The sequence below is a fragment of the Manacus candei genome, unplaced genomic scaffold (genome assembly GCF_025592945.1).
Source record: "Manacus candei isolate 608988 ecotype Guabito, Panama unplaced genomic scaffold, ASM2559294v1 h1tg000014l, whole genome shotgun sequence".
In the NCBI taxonomy this organism is placed as follows: Eukaryota; Metazoa; Chordata; class Aves; order Passeriformes; family Pipridae; genus Manacus; species Manacus candei.
The window spans coordinates 72,548,844-72,563,325 of record NW_026138062.1 but is presented as its reverse complement, the minus strand read 5'-3'; the positions used below and the strand labels follow the sequence as shown (position 1 = coordinate 72,563,325).

The following is a 14,482-nucleotide window of genomic DNA, read 5'->3' as shown; positions in this document are numbered from 1 at the left end:
TCCAGGTGTTTTGCAAGTTTTTAATTGTGAGAATTAACAGTGTTAACAGCACTTAGATATTTCTCCTTACTGTTTGTACATTTTGAGTACTGAATGAGACATGCATGTGGAAAAGTACCATTCCATAGGTTGTACATGTGCAAGGCCAAGTTAAGGTTCTTTGCACACCTGTGAACCTGGAATTTCCAGTCTTTTTTGAATCTTTGGCATTCCAATCTTAATTGTATACTAATCTCTAATTTATGCTTTAGCAACTTAGTGATAGTTTTTATGTTATTATTATTTATATGAATATTTAACATCAGGGAATTAGAGGTTCTTCTCTGTGTAAATTCTAATTAGTTTTCATTGAAGTTTGAAACTTGGAGCTTCAAGACAGTCAAATCGAGTAGCTTATGAGCAATAGCCATAGCAACATTATCTGTGATTAAAAAGAATGCTCTTATCTTGGGGTAGAAGAAGGCATGAGTCACTGTGATAATATGCTGGTTTTAGGGAGTTGTGGGATCAGCCTGCTCCAACAACTCTGAGGCATTTTCAAGTACATTAAATGCTGCGGCTGCTGCTCTGGCAATAGGATGCACTTTGCTGTAGAATGTTTATATTCACTTATTATTTTGGCACATCTCCCCAAGGAGTGCAAGCAGCAACAGGAATGTTCATTATGAACCATTTATATTTCAATCAAAGCTTCTAGAAATTTCCTGGGATGAAGAAAAAGTACGTTGGTTTTTTTTTTGTTCAGGAGCTTTTTTCATGACTGATCATTGAAGATTGAGGGCTGTTGTGGAGAGGGAAGATGTCCTTCTCAAAGAAAGGCTTCTGAGATAAAGTTCCTGGAAATTTTTGGGGATAAGGAGTTCACTAGATTTCATTCCCTTTGCTTTATATTTAGCTTACTTTCTATTTTTGAATTATAAGAGAAGTAGGACATGGGTCAAATGGGACCTCTTGAAATCCCTTCCATCTCCTTTTGTCTGATGCTGAGTGTGAATATAGACACATTTTTCTCTTCACTATGTGTGTAAATAAATACCAGCTAATGGAATAGCTCTAACAGTCCACCCATATACAATGTGCCATAAGCGTAATTTCTTAAAAGAAAGTATATTATTTTGCTTGCAATGACAAGTCAAATAATAGCATGAAATTAATGTTAATTAAAAATTAGAATAATAAACGTTCAAAGAGATTCTGCAGGATTTTATAGTCTTCAGACAGGCATTGACTGAGCAATGCAAAATGTTTCTGTATGTGAAAGTACTGTCTTTCTATATGGCTGAATGGTTGACATGTTTAAAAAGCATTCTTATTTGTTTTTTGAGTTAGTGATTATTTTTTTCTCCTGGATTTATTCTTTTAAATATATATATTTTAAGGATTAGAGAAAAATATTTATTAGTCTTCCGAATTTATTCAGGACCATAGATTCTCCATAAATCTTTTGCTCTATTGCATTTCATTGTAGAAAGTAGTGTAGCTGTTTAAAAATGCAGAAATTATGCATTTTGAAAAGAGACTGATGATGCAAGTTTTCATATCTTAATATGGCCTCAGCTGCAGGGAGACAAAAGATGAGATAGAGAGTGACAGCTTTAATTCATTGGTCACAGTATACTTTATACATTTAAGCCCATCTGGCCACTTGTGTGGAACTTCACTTGGCTGTCTCCATAAAATCTGAAGCAACCCATCTTAACCTTGCACAAATAGGCATGAAATCCATAAACCCAGCAGACACAAAGGGTGTATTAGTAAGAAAAGAATGAGTCTGCCTGGTGAACTTTGAGGCTAGGCAGTGCACTTAGGATCACAGAAGATAAAGGGACCTGAAATATGAAATAAAATTTCCAGTAAGGTGGCAGTCAGAGACAGGGGTGATTTCTCAGCAAAATAGATATATGACTTTATTGTTGCAAAGACTGGAATTTGGAATTCTTCATTGGAAGAAGCTTATCAATTTAACCATTTCCCATTCAAAAAGGTGTCGTTTTCCAGAGGAGGTTTGTCATTTGTATAATTTGCTGTGATTCAGTCTCTTGTTTGTATTTCAATTTCTTATATATTGTTTCAGCTTATTTTGAAGTAACACAAGATGTCATTGTAAAAAAAATTCTATTCACTGCTTAGTTTCTAGGGAAAAGGTCTTGGTTTTAAGTAAATAGGTTTTCATTTCTTACATAGTTCACATTAATAGAATTAATAACAGCACCTTTCTCCTTAAAACGCTTATCTCTCATTCTGAATTTCATGTCACTACCAATAGTAAAAAACAACTATCTGTTGGATTTACACAGGAGTAAAAATGGGCATTTCAAAGACTAAGCTGTGGAATGTGTAAAGCAATATCCGCTCTGAGTAAAGGTTTCAAATTCTTGCCCTCACCCTGTGCAGTAATGAAATTTCCAGTAAACACTCACTGTAGTGGTAAAGCACATCAGGAAAGCAGTATTTTGTCTTTTAGTTGCTTCAGTTTGGTTAGAAAGTGTTAGTCACTAACTGGATCTTCTTACTGCTGTTCCTAGAAGGTTCCTGCAAAAATTCTGTACAGCAAGAGCAGAAAAGACCAAATCTTGCAGGTGTGGTCTCTATTTAAAAAAAAATTATAGTGTGTGTAAAAATACATGTTCTTTATTTTGACATGGGGTATTTAAGGATAAACTGATTTTGAAAAACACTGCCTGTTCAGTACTAATGAGGCTGCTTGGCTACTTTTGCCAATTCACTTTTTAGTTATCCTTTAGCTTTTATATCCATGTCTAAGAGGGCAGGATTGGTTATTTTATACTTTTGCTTTTTTACATCCTTTTAAATATTCAGCCTTTTTTTAATTGAGGTCAAAGTGAGAGACTGCGAGACTGCAAAGAGTACATTAAAGTGCTAATACAAGATTTAAGTAATCTGTCAGGAACTGCTAGATTAAGATGTATCAATACCAACCTCATATGAATGTAGTTTGAATTTGTTATTCTGTGATTTTCAGTGGGTGTCTGAGGAGCTGATTTCTACCTATGGACAGAGCCTACTACTCATGATTCAAGCTTGAGCTTTCCTTTACTTGCTGTGTTCTTTGCTGATTTTCTGAATAATTTTCTGAAGCTGATGTTTCTTTGCTAAAATAAAAAAAAAATTAATACGTAGCAGTCCAAAAGTTTGTAATTTATGAGCCTAACTTTCTATTTGTATGCCTGGTAGCCTGATTTTAGCAGATTTCATAAACAAACAAAAGTCAGTGATGTTGGAGGTAGCTGTCTTGTATGGAAAACACAGCATTTCTATCTAGACCTGTAAAAACAGATTTTAAAGAGCAATCTTAAGGATTTTACCTTGAAAAACTGGGCTACAGTTATGTTAGTTATCTGACTGGCAACCCAAATGGAAAAACAGTTTTGTTACTGAACTTTTCACGGTGCCTTTTACAGCTGTTCATTCAAATTAATTGGCTATTTTGGGTGTCTCTCTTTCAGATTCTCATGGAAACCCTGTGTCTTCAGAAGATCAAGTCAGCTTAGCCCAGCAGATTTCTGACGTTGTAAAGCAGCCTGCCTTTATTGCTGGAATTGGTGCAGCCTGTTGGATTATCCTTATGGTCTTCAGCATCTGGTTGTATCGCCACAGGAAGAAGCGGAATGGACTCACCAGTACTTACGCTGGTATCAGAAAAGGTGCCGTATTATGTGTTTCAGTCTGCTGGCTGCTGAATGCCTGTTTGCTGCCTATTTACTTGGTCATCAGTCCCTTGTTCTTCTAGGACCCGAATCAGGAATTATCAGATTGCTTCAATGCTTCCAGGAGGTGTGGATGAGGAGCCAATGCAGAAAGCAGCGATATTTACATAACGTGTGAAATCTGGCTTTAAAGCATAAGCCTTTAGCAAAATACCTAGACTAGCTTTTCATAAAGATGCTCCCACAAAGGGGAAATGTAAAGATGGATTTAAGGCTGGGAGCTTCCAATATGCCCTTGCTGTCTGACACAGTACCATCTGAAAAGGAGCTGGGTGGATGGTAGTTCCTTGACCCTCCTGCTCAGCCCTTTGCTTGCTGCTGAGAACTCTAACAGTGGTGTACATCACAGCAACGCTTTTGGTGTGGGTACTTGGATTTCCTTCTGCTCTGGGGCAATGTGGTGAAGTGGCTGTTTGCAGAGGCACAGCAGTCAAGTCTGCTTTCCAAGGCTCTTTTCATAAATGCTGTTGTGAGACCCTTCGCCGGGACTGAATTCTGGGGCTGTCACATCCTGCATCTGCATTTGGTTAGAATGGCAGCAGTGGGGCCAGCTTGAAGCATTCTCCATTTTCGTGTTATTTCATGTTATTGACACCTTTTATATCACATTGTCAGTGGACTTGCAGTGCTTTCCAGTATACTCTCTGACAAACAAAGCTAGAATTTCTAGCTGTGAGATCTTCTGGAATAAAAACTGGATTCCTCCTGATTCAGTAATCTTTTGATTAAGCCCCAAAGTTGAAGTTGAATTCAATGGGCTGCAGTTCATTACCTCGTAGTCACTCCTAGAGCGAGAGCTATAAAATTTGGAATGAATCAGAAAATGGGAGATCCTGCTTTTGATGGAATAGCAGGAAAATATTTGATACTTAGCAATGAAAAGATAGGCCTAGGCTTAAAAGGTGGACACATCTTAATGTATGAAAGGTGTCATGAGATTCCATTCTTTAGTCCCTTCAAGAGTGAATGCTTGACGGGCAAGAAAAATAGGCAAATCTAACACGAATGTTTTTAAACAGTAACAGTGTGTTGCTATATAAAAGAAGCAGTGCTAAAAATAGCACATGAGTGAGTGGAAAGATGGAAATAATTCTGGAGTGTTGCAGAGTTGAGATGTCCTCCCTGCTAATTAAGTGTCAATGCTCACCGTAGACTTCAGGCACAGTGGCTGTAGTGGAGCTGTAACCACTGGAATCGGGAAGGAGTTCCACCTTTGACTCTGTTCTGCTGGGATTTCTTAGCTAGGACAGACTCCCACATTCTGCTGCATTGGCCTGTGCTGTTTTGTTTTACTAATAGCATGCTGCCATACTGCCTTTCTACAGTTCTATCAAACTAACATCACTGTGCTTTCAGCAGTACCTATGATTAAGCAAAAGGCATACAATTTGTTCTTAAAAATGGTTGCTTCAGTGACATCAGCTATTGTTCAAAACAGCTTTTTTTTCCCCCCCCCAATAGCTGTATAAATGTCTTTTGTGTAATTTGGTGGGGATTTAAATGAAACTGTACAGAAAAGTAGGGTCTACATCTCCGGTATCAAGTATTCTTCAAGAAAAAAAGCAGTCTTTAGTGTAATATAGATTGTAAAGTAGTTTGCCACTCTGCAGGGCATCAAATCACAACTGCAAGCCCAAACTTTCTTCAGTCTTGCATTTCTTTATTTATTTTTATATTTAGCTTCAGGCCTGACAGCTGTTAAAATACTTCACTACTCCCACACATACATATTGTACTAGCAGTCTTACACACTCAGAAGAGTTTATTAATAGAAGCTCTAAGAAAGAAGTTGTTCTTTCATGTGGTAACGATAAAAATTTCTTATAGTTTAACCTCTACTCATCTGTTCTCCAGTTCCTTAAGAAACTAAACTAGTTTTAGTACTTAGCTCACAGAAGAGTAACAAGGTAGTAGTTTGAGATTTTTTTTTCATGTCCTTGTGATTGAAAATTAATTTTGATATTTTTGATTCTCTTTTGAATAGCTGGGGTTTAAACACACCTTCTATTTTAATGAAAGCTTGTTACGATGGTTCTTTATTTTTGAATATAGCTAAATTAAACTTGACCGTGTGAAAATGCCTAGCCCAAAGAAAATACAATGAAATTCCCAAGATAAAGAGCTTTGCTATAAATGCAGCCTGAAATGGGCAAATGCTCCAAGGTTTTCCTTTCTTTGCTTAGTGTCATATCCCTGGAAATAAATTGACTTGGTAAAAGGGGGAAATCTACAGCATATCCTAGATTATAACAACAAGATGCTCTGCACTCCCCCCAAACATCTGAGTTGTTACAGAAGTCATTCACTTAGCCAGAACCTTTTCTTTCTATACCAGGTTTGCCGATCAAATTCTGTCTCAAGGCTATTTTAGTGAATATTTTATTGTTTTTCTTACCTTTCTCATTGCTGTCATTAGATCGAAAAGGGCAATGTTAGCCTTGTTCTGCCCATCAGTGGTAGGGAAACTATACTGTCTTGTCAACAGGAGGGGGAGCATGTGCTAATAGGAAGAGCAGATGCTGGTGCTCTGTATTTGGATTAGAGACCCTATTGATCCAAAGAGGATTTATAGTAGCTGTGAGAGAGAAGATTGTCAAGCAATGTCATTGTTCCATCGTTAACCTTTCCCTCTTAAAGCCAAGGGTTGAAAGGTAGAAAGGTGTTACATCTAGGGAGATATTCTACTCTTTTTTTTTTGTTTTGTGATTATTTATGAAAGAAAGAAAAACTCTGTGTAAGGGTCTCATCTATGAAAACAAAAATTAATTGCTTCAATAGATTTTAGTGCTTTTATTACAGGGAGAGTTGGTGCCATTCTTGATTCAGAGACAGTAAAACAGCAGTTCTCTTTGTTCCTTTTTATGATTATTATTTCCTTACTGAATACTTAAGTGTGCCTATTAGTTCAGCGTAATGAGCATTTACTTAGTGAACTGCAGATAAGATTCAATAGGACCTTGATAAGGCTTTGTTAAGGAATTTGTCATTCTGCATTCTGAAATGATTAACAGTGTGGGGGTTTTGTTTGTGCTAGGATTTTCAGAAAAAAAACCTTAAAATACCAAACTGAGAGGGATTTGAAAGGCTAAACCACAATCAGGTCTCCTCAGGAGCACAATAGAATATCAAGCTTTTTTTTTTTTTTTTCTTTTCAGAATAGTACCTGCAGAGACAAGCTTCTTTCTGAATTGCAATTTTAATTTTATTTTTATATCAATGTGACTGAACTACTGGGTTAGTTATATACATTTGTTTTATGTTCAGCTGTCTGCTAGGTTTATACTAATGTGGTATGTTTCCCTTTCTCTCTTCAGCTTAATAACCAGTTTGTATTTTGTTTTGATTTTTCAGTCCCGTCTTTTACCTTCACACCAACAGGTATATATTTGCACTTTTCCCCCCTTCTTTGTTACTTAAGCATGTGTTTGTGGTACTGTTTCTCTTTTTCTGACATAACCAACCAGCCCAGCTGTTCTGAAGGGTTTCTTTAAACAATTCCATTAATGACAGCTATCATTATTTGTTCTCTAAGTAGCGTGTATTTGCTTCGTGGCTGACAGTTTTTTCTGTTTGTGTGTACCATTTTGTAGCATTACCATTTCCTGCCAGCATGCCATTTTGTAGCATGATCTTGTCAGCTTGTACAGCCTGGGCTCTCTTCGTGTGTATTACAGTGGAGTAGTGTGGCCTTCTGCATCTAGGGATGAAAAGGTGGTTCTGATGGAGGAGGAATGACTTAGCAGAACCCAGATGCTGACTTGAAAGGGATTCAGTGGGATTATAGTTGGTGACACATTTGCTCCTTTTCTTTCCTCTGAATCTGCGTTAATCCAGTGACCTAGGAGTTGTCTACTTTAGAAGATACAGAAAATCAAAGTGTTACAGCTGTTAGATTTTTTGCCTGCTGCCTTAAACCATATTTGTGCTATGAAATTTTAAAATAGTTATCCTGTTCTGCTTAAACAGAGGTGCATTTAAAATTCGATGCACGTTTAAAATCATCTTCTATTTCCTTTTGTTTGGAAGTGTGCAAATATGGTCCAGTTCAAGCCACAGCCCACCAAAGTCCATGAGAGCCTTTCTGTTCTGTAGAGCTGACCTTCAGTGGGTCCCACAGTCTGGAAGCTGAGCAGCTCATCCTCTGCAGTAGATACAGTTCAACACATTCAGTACCCACTGGTATACTGCATTCCTTGTAGCTACAGCCTGAGTGAACAAACAGGTTGTTTCTTCCTCCGGTGCTCTAAATCCTTTATTTTCACAAGAGGTCTGTGAGATTTGTAGGATATGGATATCCAGGCAGGGTAAAAACCTCCCACCCCCTCCTCTGCACACTCAGGTTGGTAGGGCATATTAGCTCATAATCAGCACTGGACTAATTTGACCTCTGTGAAGCAGCTGAGTTACATCCTTCAAGTTGGACTGCAGACGAAGCAAACTCATGTCTGTCTGTGCTCATCCCCACGGAGCAAATTGTTCTGGGTTAGATTCTTATCCATGGGCTTTTAATCAGTCTGGATAGTACCTTGTTTCAAAAGTTGTACTCTTATTTTCAGTGGAGTTACTTCCTGTTCAGCATGAGTCAGAGTGGCCCATAATATTTCTGAAGGCCTTTGAGATCTGTGGTCCAGACTAATTCAAACTGTTATTATTTTGCTGTTACTTAATTGGCTTAACAGAGAGCTTATATTGCAGTCTCAGTTGCAGCACACTACTGTGGTTGGCAGGTTAGCTAACATGTATTTTCTGAGTTGAATCCTTAACATTAAAAAAAATATCTGGGCTCCTTAAGATATGTCAGAGCTCCAAAATAAATAGCCCTGAGATTTGTAAAGAAGAGATTGGGATAAACATAAAACACGTACAACATTAAAAAGAAAAAAAATTGTTTTTTTCAATCCACAATCTCAGTCATTTGTTCCTTTGACTTGAAATGGAACCAGACCCTCCTCTTTAGCATTAACTGTTGTAAAATACTTACCTATAGGAATGCATCCTACATTTTAATCCTGTTACTGTGATCGCTGCCAGCATTTATCTCTCTCTTGCAGACTCCCAGTTTGGAGTTCTACTAAACAGCAGAATTTGGCTGCTTGTTTTCAACACATTCCTAGTTGGAAAGTGTAGAATCCATCAGCATTTGCAGGAGGAAATCTCCTTAACCTTTTGCCAAACCCAGTGCAAACCTGCAGAATTTATAGCACTGTTTCTTCTTGGATGTTTGCATCCTAAAAATGAACTTTTCAAACACCATGCTTCCTATGAAGGATATGCAATCCCTGCCAGCAAACAACTGCATGTGGACATCCACTTTGTTGATGCAGAATGTTTCTGAAATGCCAGCAAAATCATTCCTTCTGATTTACAAAATATTCTTTCTGCCAGATGTTTTTTTCTTTTAGCAAGATTCACACATTTAAATTTTTAGATTAGAAAGTTTTGTTTATAAATCCATCTGTAAAATGTTATAAAATGCAGAGGTTCTGTGGACTTTTAGAGTGTGCTTGTTCCCTGAGTGCAGTGCAGTAACATTCAGAAAGTGAATGTATTTTTGCAGTAGCTTCGGCTGTAATGAGCCATTGTTTACACTGGAAGTAAGGTCTGTTATGGAATCATGATACCTCTTTAATCATGCCAGAATAATAAGGTAGGGCAAAGCTTTAACATCTAGCCATTCATGAAATAAATATATGACCTAAATTCTTCCACAGAGTAACTCCACTGAAGTCAGCAGAGTTATGTTAAGGATAAGTTCAACCTGATGTATGGCTTCCTGCTTTCTTAAGCAATACATTGTGTGTGTGTGTGTGTATGTGTGTTTTTCAGAACAGAACTGAAATATAAAACCCTGTTGGGGCTAAAACTAGCAGTTAGCAAGGATCACGAATATTATTTATAAACTTTGGTTTGAAGCAATAGCTTGCAAAATGAGACTCAGAACTAATGTATAAACAATGCACATTTATTGTCTTAGGTAAAATGAAACAAAGGCAAATGTAATACTGCTATTTCAGGAGTCTTATGATTTTAAAATTATTTCCTTTTTTTTATCTTTAATTATTTCAGTAACGTATCAAAGAGGAGGAGAGGCCGTAAGCAGTGGAGGCAGGTAATTATGTCCTTTATTCTTAAAGGTGTAAATCATGTGCATCTAAATTTAAAGATGCCAGAAGTACAATGGCCTTGTAAGTGATAGCAGAATAATCTCTTGCAAAGATATGTTTTAGTTCATTGTATTAATTTATGCATTGTGGCCATCTATTTTTCTGTTTAGAAGGAGGGTAGATGGTTTGAATTTTTAGGTCGACTTCCAAAAAATTAGTTGAAATACTTTAAGCTTTGTTAACCTGTAAAAACTGCATCTCAAAAAATGAGCAGCAGAGGGAGCGCTTTAACTTTGAAATGAAGACCTGGCTTACCACCTGATTAAGGGAGTAAAAGTAATTAAGTCATGGCATTTATGAAGATTAAGAAATATAGCTGGTTCACAAATACTGCAAAGAAAGAAAACATTTATTGGAAAAAATTGCTGAAGACATAAACGGCTTATAAGGTGACATTTTAAGAGAAAATCTTTCTGTGAATGCAAAATAGTTAAAGCTTCACAAGAGACGGGGCACTGAAGGAGAGGGAAACAGGTAGGTTTTAAATTTACAACCCCTCACTTTGAGAACCTGGCCCATTCCAGACTGAAGATTTAACTAAAATACGTTTGCTGGTTTTACGTTATTACTTAATGAATGGCAATGAACAAAACAGTAATTTATATTCCTGCGTAGAGGTGAAGTTTTCTCCAGGAAAAAAAAAATAAAGGTTTTAGAAAAAGGCAGGTCAAAGCAGTGGTGCTTTAGTAGCACACCATTTTTTTTCTAGGTCACATTCAAACATGCCTTTTTATAAGCATCTCAGTTAAAGATTTGGCAGGATGCTGAAATAAACACTAAACTCTTGGAGACCAGCTGGGCAACAAATTCCTGTATCAGTTCCTGTTTCACAAGTGGCATCTTGTGGTTCCTAATTTGCAAGATCGTGCAAAAAAATTGGTAATTGTGAAGATTAGTCATAAAATAAAACATTTCCAGTCTAAATGATTACTGTGCAGAGGTGAGGCTACTCAGCTCCTGCTGCAGCTGAACCTCACATGGTAAGGGCAATTGCAGATATCTCTTGTCCAGCACTGGGTGCTGCTGCTTTGTCGTGGCCATAAATGCATGGAGGGAAGCCTCTAGAACAGTTACCCTGTGATTTTTTAATGGACAAATCTATAAGTCACTGGGCTGCTGCCTTCACTCCAGGATAGTGAGAAAATAAGAGAGAACAGAGATGAACCCTCTCTTTCCCTGAAAAGGTTGTTCAAAAAGATACACAGTTAACAGCCTTTGTGTTCTTTGTGCCACTGGGCTTTCTTGCTCTTCCTATAGCACAAGCTAGACAAAGCACACTCATATAGACTCAGAGGACAGAAATGAACCCAGAAGTGTCTACATCATATACAGTCATTTTGGTAGGGCTAGAGAAGCAGCATCAATTTTACTGTCCTAGTTTTCAACAGCAGTGCCATAATCTAGCAGTGTAGTTGATTCAAGGTGCTGACATCTACTCTGGGTTTGTACATTTGCATATATAGCATTTACAGCATGTAAGATGTATCTTATTTTGTAGAATATGAAACATACTTCTGCAATGTAAAAAAAAAAAAATTAAAAGTTATTTTTTGCACGTGAAACCTTCCCCTGATTTCCAAACCTAAGGTTTTGACTTCCTTACTTTATATATGCAGTGTTTTGGAAAGGTTTAGCATTTTTGCCAAGTGCGGTTACATGAGCACGTTAAAGCTTTTTTTTCAGAATTCAAAATGTCACAGTGATATATTTCAACATAATCCCCACTTCTGTGATGCTGAAAAAATACCCGTTTCTGTAGCAATGCCTTTTCTAGACAGGATTTGAGTAATGGTAATTGTGGTGGATTGACTCCAGCCACCATCTAGGCATCCACACAGCCACTTGCTTGGTCCACTGTTACTCAGACCCAGTACAGCAATTCAGGGATTCCAGGAATTTGTTGCCAAGGTTAAAGATCTTTGGCAATTTTACTCTCAGATCATCACCAGTCTATGGAGCTGTAACGCGAGCATCTCTTGCCTACAGTCCCACTGAAATGGCTCTGCTTGGTAGAATCCTCATCTACTTATACACCTCACCCCAAATTTCTTACATGACAGTGGGTGTGAATGCAAAGTAAATTTTAGAAACAAAGGATCTCTATCCAAAAATCCAGTACGTGGGTCTTTTAAAGCGCTGAAACATTCTGGAATGCTTTGTCTCCTCTGAAAGCCTTGAGGTGTGGTTTCATTGTAAGAGCAGAATGGCAGGGAAAAAAGCAGGATATTTCAAATCAGCTGGCCTGCTCACAGGCCTACAGAGCCCTATGTTTATTTCAGATTTTTAAAAAAATACTTCTTTACTGTATGTGCATTGACTGCTTTGTAAGCCTGACAGCAAGTCAAGCCTCATCGCCTCCTATATTAAATTGTCAAATGACATATGCAGTACAGAAATATATATATACACATATATGTGTAGAACTTTTAAATGTCATTCTAAGACTATGACTTAAGCCTGCAGCACTGACAGACTCTATACCCCACAACTTAACTGCATGCAGTTTACGTTCTCGACTTGCTGTTTAAGAGGATTAGCATATTTTATTTTTGAAGATCATTGCATTTAATATTATGGAAGCTAGTTTCTGCACTATTTTAAGTGAAAAGTTGCCCATTAAATCCTGTGAGAAAGAGACTGTGTTATTTATATATATATATCTATATAGATATATATATAAGACATAAGATGCTATTTGTGTGGGACTATAACATCCACTGCATTTCTAGTGTGAAAACTTCAGAGGCACGAAACATTCTACAGAACATTCATCAGAAATTTTCAACACTCACTAGAAAAATTCAGCAACTTGGAAAACAAGAAATGCTGTTTCTTTCCGCTGATGGCAGGAATATGCTTTATTCCAAATGCAGGCAGTAAGCAGCATTCATATCTGGATTTTTTTAAGCTGTTAAGTATTTCCAGTTACTTTAAACTTTCTTAGGAGCTGCTGCTGTTCTACTCACATAAAGATTGAGAGAGTGGCTTCCTCATTAGCATGGATGTATCACCCACTCGGTCTGGTTAGTGAGATCCAAATGCTCCCAAACACAGAGGTTTCTGTTATCTCCTGTTCCCTTTGATCCAGTACAGTAATACTGTTTAATGGTGAAGAGAACTTGGCTCCATAAGTCATCAAGAATTGGGACTACTCACAGCCAAATTTGACTCTTATTTATCCATATCCATCTTGCTTCCATGTGTGAATTTTTTGTTTGTTTGACTTGCCAATTTCCTGGCTTTCTTAAAGAAAGGGTGAAGGGGCAGAAAAACAAAAATACAATCTTCTAAGAAAAAGGATTTTAAAAAAATTTAAGACCAAAGTGACAGTTAAAGGTTACACACCAATATACATGTGTAGTTCAGCAAAATGAACAGATGTTGTCCTTGGCTGTTCACTTTAGTGTTTTAGCAAGGACTAGGTTATATAAGAGACTAGAAACTGTTAAATAATTGATTCAAGCTGCATTTTCCAATGCTCAAGCCTTTAGACACGTGATATTATTTCATAATATCTCACCTTTTGAGAAGAGTGTAACTGCAATGTGGAAATGCTTTTGTTTAATTTTTGAAATGACCAAGCTTTGTTTTTAAAGGCCAGGACTCCTAAACATCAGTGAACCAGCCACTCAGCCATGGCTAGCAGATACTTGGCCTAACACAGGGAACAATCACAATGACTGCTCCATCAACTGCTGCACCTCTGGCAATGGAAACAGTGATAGCAACCTCACAACGTACAGTCGACCAGGTTAGATATGTTTCTACCTTGCTAAGGAATCTTCTTTACAGACTATGCTTCTAATACCTGAGAAAGTGTACAGGTTTGTTTGCTTTTTATTTCCAGTGCATTTAGACTTAATAGAGTTTCTCCTCTGTGTCATGATTATGCTTTTGGTCCCTTTTTGCATCCTTTTTTGGTCCCCTTTGGATAATTGTAGCAAGCTGTAGGCTGAAGGAGTCCCTGCGAAGTTCAATGCTACCAGAAGTCACATTGAACTGACATGTTTCAGCCTCTGAAAAGGGCAGATAAGGTTGTTAAGATTTTTAGGTTGTTCTCTACTTCCTTGTTGACTTAATGGAGAAGGAGAAGTACTGAAATGACACAGGATTTTCCTTCTGGTTTGGGTGTGATGGGAAGCAAGAAATAAAACATTGCTACAGTACTTGCAGCAAAGTCAGTCTACTTTGGCACATTCAGAACTTCCCTTGGAGAACCATTCTGTACAAAAGTGGATAGCTGGTGTTCTGATTAGGGTGTGTGCATAAAAAAGTTAACTTCACACCCTAAAAGCAATTACAAAATGTTAGGTTAAATGGTAGTTCCTGGGAGGTTGGACAGACTGGGTGCACTTAAAGAAAATCTCACGAGTTCCATGGGAACACTGTTGGGGAAATATATCTTGAAGTGCTAATTGTTGCACATTTTTCTTTAAACAGACCTTAGATTCCTTTTGTTTTAACCCAGTTTGTGTTACTGGTGAGGAATGAAACGAGTCTTTTCGCTACCACCATCTCTAGCTGGTTTTGGCTCACAGCATCTCCCAGCATTTCAGACAGGGAGTGTGATTACCTGTAGTGAAGTTGCAT

The 14,482-nt window shown here is 37.5% G+C and overlaps 1 protein-coding gene across 5 annotated transcripts in view; it reads left to right on the top strand.

Moving 5' to 3' along the window:
- ROBO1 (roundabout guidance receptor 1) overlaps positions 1-14,482 on the top strand; it is a 706,479-nt gene that overhangs the window by 666,715 nt on the left and 25,282 nt on the right. For 4 of the 5 annotated variants that reach the window (XM_051781122.1, XM_051781121.1, XM_051781119.1 and 1 more), the window contains 4 exons: positions 3,468-3,665; positions 7,080-7,106; positions 9,795-9,837; positions 13,489-13,643. In XM_051781122.1, the coding sequence (XP_051637082.1) occupies positions 3,468-3,665; positions 7,080-7,106; positions 9,795-9,837; positions 13,489-13,643 (423 nt within the window). The remainder of the gene's footprint in view (positions 1-3,467; positions 3,666-7,079; positions 7,107-9,794; positions 9,838-13,488; positions 13,644-14,482) is intronic. The other variant, XM_051781120.1, reaches the window with a different exon arrangement.